This window comes from Aspergillus pseudotamarii, assembly GCF_009193445.1.
Source record: "Aspergillus pseudotamarii strain CBS 117625 unplaced genomic scaffold BDV38scaffold_16, whole genome shotgun sequence".
Taxonomy (NCBI): domain Eukaryota; kingdom Fungi; phylum Ascomycota; class Eurotiomycetes; order Eurotiales; family Aspergillaceae; genus Aspergillus; species Aspergillus pseudotamarii.
In genome coordinates this window covers 49,758-69,934 of record NW_022475030.1, presented here as the reverse complement: position 1 = coordinate 69,934, position 20,177 = coordinate 49,758, and the positions used below count along the sequence as shown (strand labels likewise).

The following is a 20,177-nucleotide window of genomic DNA, read 5'->3' as shown; positions in this document are numbered from 1 at the left end:
GAAAGAGGTGTTCGATGTGACGTTCGTTGGGAGACACGGAAGGCCGTCGAGATAAAAATTCGGAGCGCCGCCGCCGATGCCCGTTTGGGATTAGCGTCTTCTCCGCCACGATTTTGGAGATCTGCGAAAAGTTTCTGGCGGTACCTGAGGTTGTTATCACCGCTGATACCTTCAACTTCCTCCCAGTTTATTTTTAGTTGTAAATTTGAAGGAAGTGGGCAGAGACATCATTCAAGATGAGGTAAGTTTGCACTTTATACAGTTTTCGCTGTTTTCCGCCAGTGTTACTTTGATAAGACAAAAAAAAAAGTCACTAATCATCTGCGCAGAGTTGAAACCTGCCACTTCTGCAGTCGGTATGCTATAACCCCGTCATCAACCTAGGTACATTTTTTTTTCTAACAGCAAAACAGCCCTGTATACCCTAGCAAGGGTATCAGTTTTGTGCGGCTCGATTCGAAAATGTTCCGGTTCTGCAGAAGGTGGGTGGTTCCTACGATTAACACGGTTGAAGAAACGCTCTGACTCCTTCCAGCAAATGTCACAAGAACTTTAAGATGAAGCGCCAACCCCGGAAGCTGAAGTGGACCAAGACCAGCAGAGCTGCAAATGGAAAGGAAATGATTGTCGATTCGTCTCTCGTTCTGTCTCAGTTCGCCAAGAAGAGGAACACCCCCGTCAAGTACGACCGCAACCTCGTGGCCGCTACCGTCAAGGCTATGGAGAGAGTGGAGGAGATCCGTCAACGCAGAGAGCGCGCTTTCACCAAGCGCAGATTGGCAGGCAAGGTCGCTCGGGACCGCAAGCGCGAGGCAGACCGGAGGGTTGTGGCCGAGGGCGAACACCTTATCCGCAAGGAACTGCGCGACAGAGAAGAGGGCATGCCATTGGTGCAGGAGGGCAAGCGGAACAAGATCCACGGCGAGGAGAGGCTCAGACAGAAGAAGAAGACCAGAGTTCTCGTGGATGGCACAACTCAGGAGGAAATGGACGTCGATTAAAGGTTATGCGCTTTCTTTGTTTCTTTCAGATACGATGCCCTGGGTTTTACAATGGAGTTAGGTTGTTGTGATATCTGATTTGTTTGCTACTAAAAAGAACTGATTCATACCTAGCTAGTGAATATTATTTCTACATGGTTTACGGCTTATGCCGGTTTACATGCCTTGTATAGACTTTCCTGTTCCTGTCTATAGATCTTTGTCTAAAAGCCATCTGCCGGGATGGTGCCACATCCACCATTCACTGGAGAGCAAGGCCTTTATTCACTTTGCTTGCTAGGTTCCTTGCTCCTCTTTACATGTTCTTGCTGTTTGTTGCTGGTCCAATGGCTGTTGCTCTGACTGGATGCATGGTGCGTTCCACATCTCTGTAAAGAGCAAGTAAAGGGCATCCTCCCTAAAAGAAGTATATATTCTTCCATTCTGTTCCCCTTTCTGACCTTTTCCTCTTTACCACGTCATCTTACACTTGGCTTCCATAAAGCTTCTGTATATGTTAGCTAGACCAGACTAATACCAAGGGCTGAGAGACTAACATGCCGTGAGATCCTGCCAAACCGCGCCTGATAGTTATTACTAACATACCGCAGACAATGTTCGTTCCATTCATCGGCCTCTTCGTCACCTTGACATTTCTCGGTGTTCGTCTCAAAGTACCGGGAATGAAGGAGCTCACTGACCGCCGCGAGCCACTCTTCATGCGCATATCAAGCGCCGTATGCATCGCGTCAGAAGCAAATACAATCCTGGACATTGCGCAAGTCGCTACATGGGTATACAAGACAGCAACTCACACCAAAGGTCCTGTGCCCTACAACTGGGACAGTCTCTGGTGCCCCATTAGTCGAGAGGACTTGGTTCCCGAGAGGGGACTCATAGTGGTCAACAACACGGAGACCTCGCTCATCGCTCTTTATCCCGTTTGCTACGAGGAAGACAAACCCATCTGGTGGAACGATGCTCACGTCGACCGGAATGCTGGCGACAATGCCACAACGACACTACCTTCTTTCAAAGAGTTCTTAGACATTTTTGTCGCCATTTCTTGTATATCATTGCACAGTTGGACTCGCATATCCTCGTGGGGACGCTCTGCAAAAGCTACGCGACCCGGAACGCCCTCCAAGGCATCTGAGGGCAGTAATGAGGATACGTCGACCTGTATTCAGATCCATCCTAAAGTGCAGAAAGCGATCTTCCGCAACCAACGCAGCCGAGCATTCGGAGAGACTCCAGAAGTCGGCCTTGTCAGCGCTGACAACAACATTGCACAACCTGTTCCAGAAACATGCTACTTCCCGGGGCGACAATGGGCTCTGGATCTTTACCGACCTCAGAACCGTGCCTTGGCTCTGATAATCCGTGCTTTAGTCGCCAACCCAGCTGTACATACCGTTCAACTCGCACCTAGTCAACCAGAACCTCCCGAACCTGCACTGCTCTGGCCTAGTAGGCAATCCGGATATAACCTACCAGAACAAGACCAACTAGAAAGACCCAACAAGAAACGGAAGAAAAACCGCCCCAGTCAGGAAAGGAGAGACCGTTGGATGCGGAAGCGTCAAAGGAGATGGGAATCAAGCGAAAGTGATAGAGTAGATAGAGAAGAGCGAGGCCGGAGACAGACGAACAGCCCGAAGCCCCGACCTTTGATTACCACGCACAGGTAGTGATATAACCATCTTCCTATTCACCCTGTTCGTCCCGTGGATAATCGATTGAGATTTGTTCCTCCCAATCTATGATCTGATTATCTTGGCCGTGTGCTTAAGAGTGCGGCCGGACGGGGATGCCTGTTTATGGTTGAATATCTTTATTGAACCTCCGGATTTATGAGTCCTTGGCTCGTTTGTTAGCCAAGGTTGGTACGTGGGGATGGTTGGGAGGTAGCTTGGTGCTTGTTGGACGCTCTTGGGATTTCTCACGTCTGGCGCGATGTGCTCTAGTGAGGGTGGAATGCATGAATCCTCAATGTGTTTTGTGTACAAGTTTTGGCGTTTGGGCTATGCAAGACAATATAGAATGTTAAGTAGTCTTCTGTATTAATATAACTGATCAATGTCGACCATCCATATGATTCTCGATCAGTCCACAAATTATCTGCATTGTGAACCAGCTTCCCTTCGTTGCTCAGGAGTGACAAGTATAACCCAGTATGATGTATTTAATGGTATCCCATTGGGAGTTTGTGTACACATATAAAAAGGAAACAGTCGACGGACTCATGTGAAGGACTCTGGTCCGGTATATGAGGGCGATGCAAATGCTGTGATACAAATAAAATGATACATATATAATCAGAATGGAGTAATTGAGTGGCAATAGTGGGAATATGAAGGGAGAGAGAAAGAAACCAATGAAAAGAGGGAAGGCAGAGAATGAGATCTAGACGACCCATTCAAATTCATCATGCATACCAGGGCCCCAAGGTCACACGAAGTGCCGACGGGTGATACATTCCCTAGTAACCTGTCATACACGCAAAAAGGGGTTGTTCAAACAACACAAGTAACCGCAGAAAAACCAACGTTCGCAAAATACGCGCGAGCTCGTACATGTCATGAAAAGTCACTGCTGCAGCGCAGCAGCCCAATCGGCTTGAATCTATGGCCGAAGAGAAGTTCGTGAGAATCACACAGAAAGATTATCCAAGGGGGTATAAGAAGAGTGGGTTGTTTACTCCTCCATCCGACCAAAAACGCCATCGTCGTCCTCATCAGCCGCAGTTGGCCGGTGCCCAAAATCCACGTCTGCATTGCGACTCTGCCGTGTGCTGCGATCCGCATCGCCCATCTTCACTTCTCGCTCATCTGACACCTTGTACGACAGGGAAGGGTTATACGAGAGCGAGAGGAAAAGGTTTGGAGTAGAGTTCGGGAAAAGAGCGTCTGCCTCCTTGGTTGCCGACTGATCCAGGCTCTGGCTCTCGTTACCACTCGCACCGGCCTGGTCAAGGAAGCGACTTGGCAATGGAGGGACGGGGGGTACACTGGGGGACATTGGCACGGGCCTCGTACGAGGGGTGTTGAAGGTGCAGAGACCGATGGCTGCAGCGAGATCCGCCTCGTCATCTTCGTGCAATTTGGCTTCGGCGGTCGAAGGTCGGGTATCGATACTCGAGTGGCGGTAGTGTGAGAACGCCGGCGAATGCCATGGGGCACTGCCGGTAAAGGAGCTCGAGGGGATGGACTGATAAGAGTGAGAGAGGAGGCCCGACGCAGTACTGACACTGAACCGCTTCTCCATAGTTGGCTCGGGAGACATGTCCTCATCGTCCTCGTCATCCTCGTCCATCGGGGGCGGAGTGGTCTCTGCGGAGCTGAGCCCATCTCGAAGTTCTGACGAGGCATCAGGGGACGCCGACGATGCTTCCGACTCGGCCTCCGCGCCTTCTGGCGGACCATCCTGGTTCATATTTACCAAAACGGAGGCTGCCTCGAGCAGCTGGACTTGTTGATGCTTAGAGATCAGGAGTTTCGAGGTAATAGCCCATGCAGGGTCATGTTCCCACCTAAGTACCATAAAACGTCAATCGAGTGTGGCCCGGGACGACAGGGGAGAGAAAAGGATTTGGAGAATGAGGGGAACTGAATGACCACGAAGGCGACCTTGCACAGAGCCGACATGGCGCATTTACCCCGAATCGAGCCAGACGGCAGGATGGCATGCTAGGGGAGGATACACACATATGCTTAGACAAGCAACTGCCATGCTTATACCCTTTCCCGCAACGATCGCAGCGAAGTTCTGTCATGGAGCGCTTCCCTTCGCCTTTGATAAGGTGTGATCCCTCGCTGGCCCGACGGTTTCGGTTCTTATTACCGTTGGCGGACTTATTGGCAGAATTGTTTCCATCTACAGTCGCGAGGTTTGGCGAGGATGCATCATTTGAGTTGGTTGGCGAGGCCTTGCGAGCGACCGGCGGCTCATGGCTGGGGCTATTCATGCTCCGTGATAAGTAAGAGCCGAAGCCGGAGGGGGCCCCGACCGAACTAGATTCCAAGCCTTTTCGGCTCCCTCGACGATGCGGAGGCATAGAAACTCCTACTGACTCCCCAGCCGAATCCTTCAAGGAGGCAGCAACTGCCGCGGCAGCAGCGTTGGCGGCAGCAGCAGTGGTGACACTTTTCCGGCGAGTTACCCGATGATTAGCGTTAACCGCACCGAGAGAGATGGAATGGGCATGGTGGCGTGGGTTGGACTGAGGTAGAGGGCGAGAAAGAGATAACTCCTGTCCAATGGACGAAACCATTCGAATTAGCAATTTAACGAAGAGTACTACTTAGTTAAAGGGAATTTAATGTAGAATTGGGCGACAAACACCGTACCTTGAATGAGGCCATGGTGAGTGCGTGGACTCTCGGGCGATCAATCTCTTGAAGCCCGCTTGAAGATAGTATGATCAAAACCGTGGGGTATGTTAATTTGGCGGTGATCCGAAGGGATGAAGAGCGAAGTCGACGTGAAAAAGGGAAGAAAAAAAAAAAAAAAAAGGCAGAAGAAGAGTTTCGTCTTTCTCGGGGGCGAATTCTAAAATAGTGTGCCGGTACCTATTAGTGAGGCTGAAGTAAAAAGGGCAAGGGGGGCAATTGAGGAGGATCGGTTTAAGTGGAAGCGGAGATTGAAAGAGTGGACAAGAAGAGGTGGAAGAGAGAGGTATAGCGACAGAGGAGAAGAAGGGGAAAAAATTGAAGAGGAGAGAACAAAAAAAAAAAAAAGAGGAGAAAGGAACAAGAGAGCAAGAAGCACGATAGAGGAGAAGTTGAATGAATGGATGCACAAGGAATCCGGTACGGTAATGGTGGTACACTCCAGAACTTCAAGACACAACCTACCTAAGTGTGTTCAGGTAGTAAAAGTAAATTAAAATAAAAATGGAAAAAAATTCCAAAAAATTAAAAAAAAAAAAAAATTCCCAAAAAATAACAGCTTCTGCGGGGCCTTTGGGTTCACTAGTTGACAGAATGGATTCCAAGCAATGCGGGGGTTTGGGCGATCTCCGGTTGGTTTGGTTATTATTCCGGAGATTTTAAAAATAAATCTTTTAAAAAAACAAAAGAACTCTTGGAGAAAAATACAAGAAATGACTCCATTCACAAATAGTCCCCTTCAAAGAAAAAATTGTTCAAACTAATTTTGCAAAGAGAGTCAAAACAAATGGAAAATCCTTCAGGCTGCCAATCATTGCTGTCAGACCGTCAGGGCAGAAACAGTTGTTCCTGACTAACCAGCAGGCAAAGAGTGTGATGTTATTTGCTCCACTCGCATCTGGGATCCGATGTCCAGGCAAGGAAATCGCTCTGGTGATGTTGTCATTCGGTTCCAAGGCCCCCCCCATAATGGGACTCTGTAGACTTGGAAAAAGAAACTTGCCAGAGTTGAAACGGTAATAATTTATTCCCAGTTTGAAAAGGAAGAACAAAAACTTTTTTGTTTTCTTTTCTTTTGAAACCGAATTAGTCAGTAACTTGTTGTCTGCATGGTCACCTGGTCAGCACGAGGCCATGCCGTATGGTAACTGTTATGGTAGCAAAATCGAGGAACCAAATAGTAGATCATCCATCAACTTTCAGGCAACATCTCAGTTTGCAGTACTAGTTCCCAGAAGGAGGGATTAAATTAAAATCCCAATTGACACATAATTGGCTAGAGCTGGTGTGATCTTCTGACAAGTGCAGATTCCCCCTTTCAAAAAAAGGAAATTTAATTAAGAATACATCTTCATACAAAACAATCTCTTTCATCAACAAAACATAGCGAGAGGAGTAAAAACGATTGGCATCTAACCTGAGTAGGTACACGGGCGTACAGTTCATACCTCCTCGACTCATTACCGCCGGCAATACATTACAGCGACTACGGCCCCAAAAAAATCACTCAAATGGGTGATCTGTGCTGTACTCCGTCCCGGTGACCATACCGTAATACGTAGGAATCGACGCATCGACCGGTCTAGGGCTCGGTGGGTGGATACATGATGTCATCCCCCATGGCCGTACCGTACCGTATGATTGGATGACGCCGCCATCCCCCAGTGCCAATCACCCTACAAATGGGGGATAAACTGGGAAAGGGCTGACTGGCTGGGGTCAATTCGATACGGTACCGCTGCTGGTTCCCAAGACCTTATCTTACCGCCAGAGTGCCTGAGGTTAGGGACCTTGTATAGTACTATGTACAGTACTACTAGTAAGGTACCACTCAGGTACAGAGGGAAGGTAAATTTGCCTATCATTCGAACGACCCTAAACTTTCCCAGAGGTAAGGCACGTCCAATGGTTGAGGCACCTATGTCCTACCGTAGTGAATTTGCGATTCAGCCAAGATGAAGATCCGCCAGCTGCATTGACAGGTCATTGGACACATGGCCAATACCTACTGACTGGGTAGTACCCTAAAACTGCAAGTCAAGTGCATTCCTTCGGACTTGGTTCCATGGCTGAGCCATTCTTTATGATTATGATCAATTAATAATTTTGTTTGGTTTCTACTACTTTTATTTTTATTTTTATTTTATCTATTTATTTTTTCTTTTAAATTTTCTTTGAATTTGCAGTTTAATATACTTTATCTATGTAAGATTGGTCGTAGATTTATGTAGCACAAATTACCCTGTATCCAGAAGTGAGTAGACAGATATTCGTTCTCCTACTAGTAGTAATCAATGGTCGCACCACAAAGGGCCAGTTTCAACTGCGGCACGCCACAGCTTTTAGCCCCAGGCATCGATTCGGCTTTGACGAGTGATTCTCGAAGGAATGTCTCAGGCACTCACATTGTCCGCCATCGGTGTTGCTTACGTTGCTTTGCGTGCTTAGTACCTAGGCTCCATTGATTTAGCCACAATGCCAGATTGTCTTTTTGAATGACGAGTAGTCACGTATCCTTTCAATTTGAAGGTATTAAACTACAGTAGTACTGAACCAGCGCAATGGCTTACCCAGATATGATCGCCTTATCGTCACACATCAGAGTAATCTTAGTCCACAGCCAAGAGCCAGGTGTTTTCATTCTGAAACTGTTCTTTCAACGTCTTTAAGTCCACAGCAGCTCATGGCCTTCTGTATTTAGATGTCAGACATCCTTGTCACTCGGGGCCAGAAACCGCATATATAGAAACGCCGAAGCAGTCCGCCCATGCTGATATGACCGCTGTCTCGTGGACAAAAGTGCTGGGATGATCCCCAGATTAAGCAGGCGTTCGAGATCCCAACTGATCATGTGAAACATGTGACCCATGACTTGCAGGGCGGAGTATTTTGCCAACACAAATTACGACCGCCTAGCTCCAAACCAATCAGAAGATTTGAACCATACAACTTTTTGCAAGTCACCAACAAGGATCAACAGAAAGATATCGCTTGGTTTAAGTATTAACGGTAGAATACCGGAAGAGCCATACTTCTGCTACGACGTCAAGTTGGGAACCTATTGCCCCATAAAGTCAATTCACAATGCTCCACTCCCGCCTCCGACCCCTCCCCCGCCGTCGTACGCCCTTATCTTCTTCCCCGTCTGCCCCTCCTCCCGATTTCCACGATGAGGACTCCGTCGAGGATGAATCTCCCGAAGACGTCTTTGGAGCCTTCCTTCCCCACCTGTTCCCAGACGATGCTCCCAGTTTCCACGGTGACCCTGGGCAGCATCTCCTGTACAGTTCTCCGCGCTATGGCGCTCTTGATATCATGGTCCCCTCCTATCCTGACCAGAGCCAAAATCGCTCGGAAGAGACCGCAGATGGGCAAGTAAACGATGCTGATAAAGGGCGAAAGCTGTTCGCGCACTTTCTATGGAGTGCGGCCATGGTGGTCGCAGAGGGGGTTGAAAAAGCAGAGCATCTCTCTTCGGTGGGACAATTGGATTCCGATACGGCGATGTGGAAAGTTACAGGGGAGAGTGTGCTTGAACTGGGCGCTGGTTCGTATTTCCCTGGTTTCTCTTCCTCACAGCCGCGGATGTATCGGACTGATCTTATCCTGCAGGTGCCGCATTACCATCTGTAGTCTGTGCCCTCGCGCAAGCATCTACTGTTACCATTACCGACCATCCCTCTTCTCCCGCCTTGGCTGGCGCCATCGCCTTCAACGTCGACCACAATGTTCGCAACTCTTCCTCCACTACTGATGTCACTATCAAGCCCCATGAGTGGGGAACACTGGACAGCGATCCCTGGGCCGTCGAGAAGAAAGGAACCTTCACACGGATCATCGGTGCGGATTGCTACTGGATGTCCTCGCAGCACGAGAACCTCGTAAGTACGATGAAATGGTTCCTTGCACCCGGCGGCAAGGTCTGGGTTGTTGCCGGATTCCACACCGGGCGAGCCATCGTGGCCGGGTTTTTCGAAACTGCAGTAGACAACGGACTGGAAATTGAGCGGATCTATGAGCGGGATCTCAATGCCGGGGCGGAAGACGGGAACGAAGTCCGTCGGGACTGGGTGTCTGAGAGGGAGGGCGAAGGCCCCGAGAACCGCAGGAGATGGTGTGTAGTTGCTCTCCTCAAGAGAAAAGGAGAGTAGATGACCCCGGGGATTCAAATACCCAGGATAAAGCTCCCAACCCAGCATCCAAAAGTGGTATATGCCAATGGATTCATACATCATGACTGATGAAACGTGACGACTATACAGCACGATAGAACATTTAAAAAGGAATAAAACAACCGTACTCCATCTATCTATACCTCCCCCCATAAGATCCATAATCAAACCCTCTTAAAACACACTGTACAAACCCCCTGACCCTCATGTCCCCCAAATCTAAACCGGGGATACTCAACACGCCCCCAGACCTCTAACCGGTCGTCCTCCCCCTTCTCCCTGGTAAACCACATCACCAACTCCTCCTCAGTCCAATTACAACTCGTAACCACCAGAAACCCACCCTTCTTCACCAGACGCCTCGCAACCCCAGGATACATCTCACAAACCCGCCTCTGCACCTTCTTCCCAGCCACAGAAACATCCGCATCGCCCTCAACCACTTCGTCCGACAGCGAAACAGCATCAAACGTCCCCTTATCAAGTACAATATCAAATCCGCCCTCCCCATACGGAAACCAATCCAACTTCCCCGGCTCAGTCACCTCCTCCGCAGAATGCAAAATATCCCACTCCTCAAACCTAATCTCCCCCTCACCCTCACCCTCACCACCATCCCCAGCACCATCCTCATCCTCCTCATCCGTCAAATAAGTTGAATGCATCTTCAACCTCTGCAACTCCCTCGCCAACTCCACACTCCGCGCCGAATAATCCACCCCAACCATCACACCCCGAAACCCGCCTCGCTTACGCAACAGAGCCAACATGCTCCCATTCCCGGTCCCCAGGTCCAGGATACTGGGGTGGTTGGCCCTCGCGGGGACAGTGTTGCACGGTGCAAGTGGGAAACCCTCTTCGGTTAGGAATTGGAGGACTTTATCCGGGGCGTTGTATTCCGAGAACCATGATGTGCCGGGGTCGTCGTCGTCGTCGACTGATTCGGCGTCTGAGTCGGCGTTCGTGGTTTCTTGGTTGTTGAGGTTGTTGGGGTTCTGTTTTGTGGAGATGTGTGTGAGGGTTCGGGCGTAGAAGGTTTCCCAGCTTTTTGTTTTTGGGGGGCGTCTTGTTAGTTAGTTTCTTTTGGGGCAGGGGCGCTTTATTGTGATTTTTATTCTTTTTTGCCTTTGTTTTGGACTGCTTGGGGTATGATTGCAGAATGTGATGGGTACGAATGGAGGGGTAGCGGGGTACTGGCTTTTCAATTGTACTGCAATGGATTGGGACTTACTAGTCTTTGGTTCCCAGTTCGCTGGGTGGAAGATGACTTGGATGACTTTCTTCTGCCATCTTTTTGATCTTTTCTGTTTCGTGAACCACGCTGTGGTGGTCTGCGTGTGTTATAATGGTTGACGTGAAGTTTGGAGAGCCGCGCGGGAGACAAAATTGGGCCCCGCAGAAATCTAGAACCGCGGCTAAGTTGCAATTGAACGCTACCTCCCAGTCTACTAAAGGTGACCTTATTTACTACTTGGAATATCACATGCACTTGTTTAACTCCTTGTATTCAAGAATAAAGTAGTCCCTTGGGTATTTCGCCGTAAACCGCGATGCATTGATCACAGTGTAAATAAAGAGTGATAAGACAGTATGGGAAGGAATGGAAACGATGTAGATGCCTCTAAACATCGAAGCGAAAAGTGTAGACCCCAACGAATAGTATTACATGGTCAGGTACGAGTTCTCGCCACCTTTATCTCTTTTTGATAACACCCAGGACGCCGGTAATAAGCATGCAATGTCACCCTTTAAGACGCAACATGGAGCCACCGGTTGACAAATTGAAAATGCCAATTAGCGAAGGTAGTGTGATAGAATGAAAAAATAACGACTGCAAAGCCCGCTTTGGTCATCAGATCATCAGAATAGAAGCCCAAAGGCCAATGGAAATAAGGTGAGAAAGGCAGTAGGAAAAAAAAAAAAGAAGAAAAGAGAAGAAAAAAAGGGAAACGAAGAGAAGCCAGCAGGAAGGAAACTCTTTTTGGGCAAGAAAAAGAAAAAACGACAGTGAGCCTCAACTGGGCAAGTCAAACAGTCATGCAATCATTTCAAGGACGTGTCCTCAGAGATGACCCTGAGCGAACTCCGTCTTAAAAACATCAAACCAGAATTATAAAAATTCGTCAATATTTCTCATGATCAGGCGCTCGTTTCCTGGGGGAGGAGACCGAGGATCCGCTATTCGCGACCCGAACCGGAGACCGTGTAGCCCATTATTCTCCAGTTGACTAGATATCGACTGTGACATCGGTGCCGCTAGAAAACCGGTAGTCCTGGGTGAGAAGAGAGCAGGTGGTTCTGCTGGACCATCCCGCACGAAGATGTCGGTCTTTGCTAATGAGTATGGCCCGCTCTCCGGGCGCCATGAATTTAATACGGACTCTGGACGAATCGATCGTACTGCTGAGTCGCCCACTTGAAAGCTTGACTTTCGCAGGGTTAATGGCCGCGGGGATAGGCTTCGCTTATATGAAGGGGTTTTAGGGAAGCTTAGACTTTCAGCAGAAGTAGGGGTGGTCTGGTTTGTCGAAGGTACCGAGAGTGAGCTCGTCGAGGCCTGCGAAAAACCAGCGCATGAAGCTGGTTCAGCTGGTGTCACGATTTTAGGCTGGCTCAGCGCCTCTGTTCGGGAGGGTTGCGGTTCAGAGCCCCTCCGAAGTCCTTCCGCAACCCACTCCTCAGGCACCGGTTTTGAAGGGCCACCCCGAAGCAACCGGGAACGGAAATCTGTCAATTGGTAGATAAGGCTCATATTAGGGCCAACCCAGCGACTCCGTCCCTTGACAATCTCGTACATAGAGTTGAAATCCAGGTCTCGGTTTTTGTATAAACCATATGCGATGACCAGCGAAGCGGATCGGCTGGCACCCAACTGACAGTGAACAAGGACCTTTTTCCCTTGTGAAATGCGGGAATCAATGAGCTCGCAGAGGGGGTAGAGATCATCGAGTATCTCTGAGTTATGGTCCCAGCCCACGTGGATGTATTCCGGATTGGATGATGCGTCGTTGCGAGGTGTGCCAGGCGACGACACATTCGGGGGGTACTCAAAGGCGGATTTGAAGGAAATATCTGACATGGCTGTTTCTGGGACTTCGGTCGGCACCGCCTTGGGATTCGTGGATGCATTCCGAAGGACACTCATGACAGATTCGTTGTTGGCAGTTGTGTTAGTGAAGGGATTTACTACTTCCTTGGCCACGTTGACGACAACATCAAACTGGGACGCTTCTTGTGCTGTCGGTTCCAAGTACAAGTAGACTCCGGAGTCGTAGATTTGGATAGGCCCATTCGGATAACCCCGCTCATTGCGTCTAGTAGACTCTCTCGAGTCTAAGTGATCATCCTCCTCCTCCAATTCATGGAGCACACCGCCAGAAACTGAGTTTTCATCGGGGACTGGCTGCAAAGGCGATGGGTTGTCCTCCGAAGCCGATGGTCGTCGACTGCCATGATGGGTCATGGGCCTAGGTAATTGCATGCCACCTTTGGGACCAAATGAAGGGGAGAAGACCGAATTGAGAGATGGTGAAGATTCAGTATGTCGCAAAGGTTGCCGGCTTAGTGGGGTGGGAGGGACTTCAGAGATATTGCTAGAAAACGATCTATCAAAACCGGGAGTCCGGATGGTAAGATTTGCCGGTTTTCGGCGTGAGCTTTTGGGAGGGATGTGTACTGGCGACGGTGGCGCGGACAAATGGTGTTGAGAGGTTGTTTCAACGATAGATGCTGTCGCAATTGGAGGCCGGGAAGACTGTGAGGGCGGAGGCATTCTCAAGGATAAATTCTTCAGGTTTCGTGCCCGCCTGCTGGGAGAGTCCGGGCGCACAGGATTCGGTGTGTCGGACGACAATCTGGAAAGGTTGTTATGGGCTGTCGAGAGCGAGTGGCTCTCGATATTGCGCGGGGGTGGCATGAATTTGGTATATGACAGTGGCATGGACGTCGGAGATTCCGGAGAAGAGCTGGGGGATGTCTCTGGGCCGGAAGGCGAATCGAAGGTAGAGATTGTGGTGGTCGGCGAAGAATCAGTAGACGCTGATGTCATCGACGAGATGCTCTCACGGTGCTTAAAAGGAAGGGGGCGTCGCGACGTATTAATGGTGACATTAGCGGGCACTTCGAGAGGTTTTACTGCTGCCGTCTGCTCCTCTTTGTCGGTAATGCTGGATGGTCTCCCACCAAACACTGACATAAAGGATGGGAATGAATCCGGTACTGACGGTGGACTGGTCTGAACGGGCATGATGAATCCAGACTTCAGTACAGACCTGCGCTTGAAAGGCGACACCCTTTCAGGTATACAGCTCTCACAGAACGCCGGCGCAAAAACCGCCGGACAGTAATCGCATCCAGACGAAGGGAAAGAAGAAAGTGTCGCACTTGCTACCAGAGCAAATGACCTTTTTGAAAGAGCACAATCAGTTTCCATGTTCAAGCTTTGTGGCTTCGCAAAGTACAGATGTCCAGGCCGAAAGAAACCAAGCAAGTAGAGCTGCAAGGAGGGTGAAACAAGGCCGGCAAGCTGAACCTTAAAAGAGAGGAAGCAACAATGGGATCAGAGCAGAATTCTGTTGTTGTCCCGGGCGTAGAGCATTGAACGTTGTAGGTATGGAAGCGAGCAGAAAGAATGGACGTCTAGTAATGAATGTAAGAAAGACGTGAACATACCAAAAGTTGCCACAAGAGGTCTGGTACCTCTTGAAGATGTGTCAGTGATGTAAAGGGAAGGACAGTGATGTGCAATGCCAACAAGGAAATAATAAAATGAGAAAAACAAATCAATCCAGAAACCGCAGCAGAAAAATAATAAAAATTGGAGTCAAGGAGAGCTAGAAATTAAAAAATAAAAATAGAAGTAAAAATGAAAAGGCAAGGAAAAACAGATGCAGCGCCAGAAATTACTGCATGGAAAGAAGATCCAATAAATTAATAGTTCAGATCAAAGAGTAAAAAGTTGGAGGAATTGCCGCCCGGTATTCGCGTGGGCAATCGTTCCTCCGGGGAATGACGAAAGGAAACAGTGCAGGAATCTAGTAGGGTAAAGGAGGGTAAGAAGGGAAGTAAAAGAACGACTGCCCACAAGCCAAAGGAGAGAATGGGTCACGTCGATTGATTAGCGAAGTACGAACCCTACTAAGAGGGGAAGAGGAGGGGAAGGAGGGAACAAGAGTAGGAGGAAGAGAGAGAGAAAGAGAGAGAAGGGAGAGGGGAAACAAACGACTGGTGGTTGTGTGTGAGTGAGTGAGAGTTTGTGAGAAAAAGAGGTTCCTCCAGGATAGGATAGACCAGGCCAGTTCCAGCAGCAGCATGTAATACTGGTAAAACGATCACTAAGAATAAACCACTTGCTCCAGCAGTAGTTCGTTTGAGAGGACGGGAAGGGAGTGGATGGAGGCCATGATTGGAACCGTCTGCCCGCGTTCTTGACGACAGACCAATCATTCAGCCGTTGCTGGTGGGGCGCGAGGAAGACAGACTCTGGTCAACCAGATGTGGGAAGCCAATCAGACCCGACCGAAGCAGAACATTCATCGCCTGCAGCTCTAAATTTAGCCGCCCAGGTTGGTCTGGGAGGCTGGAATGTGCATCACGGGCGCCAAAAACACGCAAATCAGATGCCTGTCTCTTTCCCAACGTTCGCAATGGATGTCTTCCCATCTCCCCAGTCGCGGAGATGCTGGTATGTACCGGTCCTCTTCCCCGTCACCCACAACAACGTCCGAGTGATGATCCTCGCGGTCAGGGCAAAGGAACAAGAGAGGAAGTGATGGGCAAGGGTAAGTGGGTATGATTCTGATACAACACAGGGGGTGGAGGAACGAAATCATGTGTGTATCAGAAATCACAGATCGTAATCAATGACCAGGCAAGAGGAAGCACTGGGTTTTTTTCTGTTTTCTTTTTCTTTTCTTTTTTTGGGGGGGCGGGGAGGGATCATAGCTCTTTCTCTCTCTCTCTCTCTCTCACTCCCTCTTTTTGTTTTCTTTGTGCTCTTGTTATGGAAATGGGTATTCCCCTCTCTCTTCCTCTTTCGGATCTCTTGTCAAGGGTTGAGTGCAAACAAGGAAGGTTGCAACAAAAAAAAAAAAAAAAAAAAAAAAAAAAAAAAAAAAAAAAAAAAAAAAAAAAAAAAAAAAAAAAAAAAAAAAAAAAAAAAAAAAAAAAAGAACAAACACGAAAAACTGATCCACAACTGGTACCACTTGAAGGGGTGGGAACTGGACGAACAAAGACAGAAATAACCAACTCGAGCAAAGGACGTAATACGTATAAACAGAAATCAGGAGATCATAAACAAATGAACAATAATAAACATGATTATAATAGGACAAAAGCAGAATTAACAAACATACCTTATTTTTCTATTATCAAAGACTCCCTTTTTTCTCCTATCCCTTTCACAATGCCTTGGGGTTTCAACAGAATGACACTGTTATACCCAGTCTCAGGAAGTGAACCTATACCAGAGTGGTACTAGATTCAAACGGGATTTTTCATTCGTATGCGGCAGTGGTCACGGCGCTTAGGATCACACAACCCCGTTTCCCTAAAGAGCTCGTCACACGAAGAGGGGAAAACGGTAGGATAGTATCCAAAAAGTAAAATAGAGAAAGAAAGAAAGAAAACAATAACAACAGGAAAGTTCTTCCAGAAGAGGCACCGAAAAGATAAAAATAAGAAATCTGCTCGATCCCACGAGGAGGCCAAAACCAGTTTGAGCGGGCAGAGAGTATACGTCCAACAGCTAAACTGTAGTTGACAATTTCAAATTAGCGTAAGGTTGACCCGCTTGGGTGTGCACGGTGCGCTGATACTGCAGGGCGTTGGGGGGCTTACAAGTGAGGACTTACTCAGATGATGATGATAGCAGCAAAGAGCGTCACTGAAGAAAAAGGAAGGGCTTAGCGTCAGTCGTTCCAGCGATGAAGAAGTCAGAAAAGATCAGAAAAGAAGAGACAATTGACGAGAGGTGAGGACACTATTTTACTAGATACAGATGGCGACTTTTTCAGCAGGGACCTCTATTTGGCGTGGAGCCAACCTACTAGTGTAGACTGTGTAGAGGCTCTGGGGATAAGGGAAATGTGAAACGGGAAGGCTGATTGACTGGGGCCAAACCAATCCGATTCATCATCATCACCCTAGGCGCAACGCCCCCTGGGAGTTGTGGACTTTTCATCATTGGCGGGTGGGACGAGGAGAAGCTGCGCGGGCATCGTCCGGGCTGAGTCCTAGTCACGAACCCTGAATTGGCTTAGGTATCCCTGTACATTGTTTCGGACTCAACAAGACAACCGAGACCAACATGCTGATTCGTTCCCTCCCGTCCGGCATTTCAGAAGCAACGTACTCAGGTCCAGCACTGTCTTGTTTGCCGACACCGACAGACAGACACACACACACACACAAGGGAATCCCCCGAAATCGCAAACCCCGAATCCGGGCTAGTGTTATTAATAAACTTGGGCCATCAGCGCAGCTGAAACACACTGTGTTCGCGCGCGCTAACTCAAACCAATGGGTGGAGGAGTTCAGGTGTGTTTGAAACACGCCAGACCAATGCTAACTTAGCCACTACTAGTACTAGTCGCACCCCCCCACAGGAGGAGGGTCACGTGTGCGACACCGCCTGTCGCAGCCAGAGTTCCATCTTTTCAGATCTCCCCGATTCAATCCTCAGAATGGTAAGTAGACAATCATTATCTGTGGCTTGATTGGTTATAGATGAATCGGATGCTTTAAAAATTGTTCTTCAAACTCTTCCACAACTTGTGAACGACACAACAACGCGTGTTCCCACGGTTTCGACTGGTTGTTGATGTTGAGGTCATCGCTATCCACACTTGCTACAAGAATCAATAGTGTGCTTCTAGCACACACCCACATTGGAGTCCACTGTAAATCGTTCCAATTTCATTACGGTCCACCACTGAGCAAATACTATTGTTCGTTATCAGTGCCTCTGCAACGCTGTGTTTATTTGAAACTTGACTCTTGTCATTTCCACGTGGCTGCAATGTCCAACCAAGGACTTACCCTCCGTACAACTCCATCCAGACATCGGGAACCATTGAACTTGGCCACCGGTTCGGTGACACCTTTGAATGCTGTGGGGTCGTTTCATCAGAACGGTTTATTAGCATTTAGCGATTATCTCAGACGAGCATATCGGTTCGAGCCGCGGTCATCAGTAGAATTAAGGGCTTTGTATGCGAAGGGGCCGGGGCCAGAAATGGAAAAGAAAGACATGGGTGCGACAACCGTGCAGGCAGCTTCCCATGGCAGTACTGATTTAGTGCCTTATTATCTTGTGATTCATTTATTTGAGCAATATAAATTATTGTGGTTCCTTGTTCACATAGTGCTTATGGTCATAGGCCACCGAATTACCCGATCTAAGACAACTCCTAAGGTTGATTGTCGCCTAGAGGCAAATCGAGATAATCGCCCGCTTAGCATAGTCCATATCTGCAGTCTTTGCGCAAGTGAATGCCTCATTCACACTCATAGAGTGTTTCTTTTTTCCCTCTTTAGGCGGAAAAATAGAGACCGTTGGATAATCCCACATAGCCAGTTTGTACCACGGTGCGGACAGTGTCAAGTCTTGCCTAGCGTTGCCCTAATCCACGGATCGCTTGACCATGCATAGTAACAAATCCCAATTAAGGCGTTTTCATACTATGTACATGCAGTTGTCTATTCTTGTCTCTTGACTTGATGTGTTAATCTGCACAATTCATGCATCAACGGTAGAATTCAACATCGAATTCTGCAAGTGTTGGCAGTCTGTTTCAGACCACCGCAAAGACTAAAAATTTTCTTCCCGAGATCCGTAGCCCTATGCCCACTTTTGCCTGGCTATTTACCAGAGCTACTTCGGAGTATATACCCGTATTTGCAACGGCCGAGCACTTGGTCGCTGTCTGGCCGTTGCAAAAGCGAACCCTGCTTCTTTTACATCGGAGATCAGGTCAAGAACGGTTGGTTCTCATGCATACAACGCCATAGACTCGTTTCAGGAGATTAGTCACAAGTTTCTTTGACGCGAGGTCATTGATCCTGTATTCATAGGATTGGTGTGAGTGTTTCGATATCTATGACCGCGATGGTGATCTGACTTACCGTGGTATGGCTTTGGAGCACTACTTGAGCTTTATTTTTTTCCCCTCCTTTTGCCCCCTTCCTTTTATCCTGTTCCCATACTGTTCGTGCTTTTGATGTGGCCAGTATGTCTAAGAGACTGAAGCAAGAGAGAACTGGCTATCCTTGGAGCCGTCATTTCTAGCCACTGTCCGCATTTGACAGGTCAGCGGCATGACCATAGGAAGGCACTGTCATCCCTCTGTAGTTACAAAAGTTTCAATCTGGGAAAGCATACTCTAATTGAGCTTTCAGTTATAGCCAGACTTTACGCCTGATGCTTCGTATTTTATGTGGAACAATGACACACGTTGGGTGCTAAACAATACATGCTGACAATTTGTTTCATCTACATTGGAGTAGCTATTAATATCAACTTCGCCTTCTCAGGATTCCCAGATATTGGCAAAGGACGCAAATTGGGGGCATTGCGGGTTCCCTCTGTCCATTCGAAGAGGGTGTTGTTGAGGTAAATTTTGTACACAAGCGTGTCGGTGTGGTTCTCATCTGTGAGTCTTTGTCTTCGGGTTTGTGTTCAGCATGTACTCCCATAAAAAGAGAGAAAAAAAGAGACGAACAGAAAAGCTGAATAGACATTTCTCTACTCCGTAGAGCTGCATGGTCATACATACTATCTTGGCATCATCCTAGTAAAATAATGCCTCCATGGACATGGGGATAGAGAAATGACCGGTGTCTTTTTAATGAATCAAGAGCATACGATAGGGAGTCGATTGAATCAAATATATATAAATTGTCACATTATGTTTGAAAGAGCGAACACCAACGTAATAGAATGTGGCAAATCTTTTTCGTGACTCACTAGTCTCTGTTGCTTTTTTTCTATTATTCTACTCTTTTTTATTCTCACCCATTTCTCCTTTCTTTGCAAGTCCTTTGTCATCTCAATACATTCGTTTAAGCCCTGGAACGGCGTTCGAGGCAAGTCCTGAGGTTTGCTTTACTTGGACAAGTATTGATGCAAGACCATTGAGGTTGTTCCCGCGAATTTTAGAATTTGTAGTTCACCGTTTGGTATTGCAGCAGCATTATTTTATTTGAAATTTTTTTTTTTTTTTTAAAAAAAAAAAAAATTAATTTCTTGAATCTAGTAATTGTGGAGAGGTGGTTTGAAGTGCAGATATACCAGAAAAATGGTCGTTGCAACATGCTCTCCAAGCCAGACAAAAAGCGATACAGTCAATGTTTGGACCAGGGGGTTTTTGGACTATGGGGATGGGAGACTATGAGTGGTTGTTGCTATAGGAACTTGAAGCCGTTTGACCATAAGATGGTCAAATATAGGTTAGTGCCGACAGTCCTTATCTTTCTGTACAGAGTAGACTTCTGTTTTATTTTTATTTTTAATTTTATTGTTTTGTGTCCGTGCCCCCCTTTGCGCGTCTTTTCGATGTTCTCCATCGGGGAGTTGCATAGGATGTATCCAACGCAAGTACTCCGTACGGAGTAGAAGAACATCAACAGCCTCG

The 20,177-nt window shown here is 47.9% G+C and overlaps 6 protein-coding genes across 6 annotated transcripts; 3 read left to right on the top strand and 3 right to left on the bottom strand.

Moving 5' to 3' along the window:
- The first annotated feature begins 137 nt into the window (after positions 1–137).
- BDV38DRAFT_50123 (ribosomal eL24 family protein) lies at positions 138–1,298 on the top strand. Its single transcript, XM_032063446.1, has 4 exons — positions 138–241; positions 330–356; positions 414–482; positions 536–1,298. Exons 1-4 carry the CDS (start codon positions 237–239, stop codon positions 999–1,001), a joined length of 567 nt encoding a protein of 188 aa, XP_031915372.1. The 5' UTR covers positions 138–236; the 3' UTR covers positions 1,002–1,298.
- A 296-nt stretch (positions 1,299–1,594) lies between these two features.
- BDV38DRAFT_281072 (uncharacterized protein) lies at positions 1,595–2,592 on the top strand (the record flags this gene model as incomplete). Its single annotated transcript, XM_032059456.1, has 2 exons — positions 1,595–2,450; positions 2,507–2,592. The coding sequence occupies 2 exons, from the start codon at positions 1,595–1,597 to the stop codon at positions 2,590–2,592; spliced, it is 942 nt and encodes a 313-aa protein (XP_031915371.1).
- Positions 2,593–3,538: 946 nt separating this feature from the next.
- Positions 3,539–5,489, bottom strand: BDV38DRAFT_50158 (putative C2H2 finger domain protein). The gene is made up of 3 exons (XM_032063447.1): positions 5,330–5,489; positions 4,688–5,232; positions 3,539–4,512 (listed from the first exon to the last, which is right to left on the bottom strand). The coding sequence occupies exons 1-3, from the start codon at positions 5,342–5,344 to the stop codon at positions 3,678–3,680; spliced, it is 1,395 nt and encodes a 464-aa protein (XP_031915370.1). The 5' UTR covers positions 5,345–5,489; the 3' UTR covers positions 3,539–3,677.
- Positions 5,490–8,455: 2,966 nt separating this feature from the next.
- BDV38DRAFT_281070 (putative nicotinamide N-methyltransferase) lies at positions 8,456–9,522 on the top strand (the record flags this gene model as incomplete). The annotated part of the gene is made up of 2 exons (XM_032059455.1): positions 8,456–8,918; positions 8,984–9,522. The coding sequence occupies 2 exons, from the start codon at positions 8,456–8,458 to the stop codon at positions 9,520–9,522; spliced, it is 1,002 nt and encodes a 333-aa protein (XP_031915369.1).
- A 185-nt stretch (positions 9,523–9,707) lies between these two features.
- BDV38DRAFT_281069 (putative S-adenosylmethionine-dependent methyltransferase) lies at positions 9,708–10,833 on the bottom strand (the record flags this gene model as incomplete). Its single annotated transcript, XM_032059454.1, has 2 exons — positions 9,708–10,587; positions 10,775–10,833. 2 exons carry the CDS (start codon positions 10,831–10,833, stop codon positions 9,708–9,710), a joined length of 939 nt encoding a protein of 312 aa, XP_031915368.1.
- A 441-nt stretch (positions 10,834–11,274) lies between these two features.
- dspD (putative protein-tyrosine phosphatase) lies at positions 11,275–14,368 on the bottom strand. Its single transcript, XM_032063445.1, has 2 exons — positions 14,215–14,368; positions 11,275–13,946 (listed from the first exon to the last, which is right to left on the bottom strand). Exon 2 carries the CDS (start codon positions 13,787–13,789, stop codon positions 11,654–11,656), a length of 2,136 nt encoding a protein of 711 aa, XP_031915367.1. The 5' UTR covers positions 13,790–13,946; positions 14,215–14,368; the 3' UTR covers positions 11,275–11,653.
- Between the last annotated feature and the right edge of the window lie 5,809 nt (positions 14,369–20,177).

Bases quoted from the DNA above. Each gene is read 5' to 3' on its own strand.
- BDV38DRAFT_50123 (XM_032063446.1), top strand. The intron at 357-413 runs GTATGCTATAAC...ACAGCAAAACAG, and splicing joins ACCTGCCACTTCTGCAGTCG to CCCTGTATACCCTAGCAAGG. The intron at 483-535 runs GTGGGTGGTTCC...GACTCCTTCCAG, and splicing joins ATGTTCCGGTTCTGCAGAAG to CAAATGTCACAAGAACTTTA.
- BDV38DRAFT_50158 (XM_032063447.1), bottom strand. The intron at 4,513-4,687 runs GTGTGTATCCTC...TATGGTACTTAG, and splicing joins AGTTGCTTGTCTAAGCATAT to GTGGGAACATGACCCTGCAT.
- dspD (XM_032063445.1), bottom strand. From the start codon at position 13,789: ATGCCCGTTCAGACCAGTCCACCGTCAGTACCGGATTCATTCCCATCC.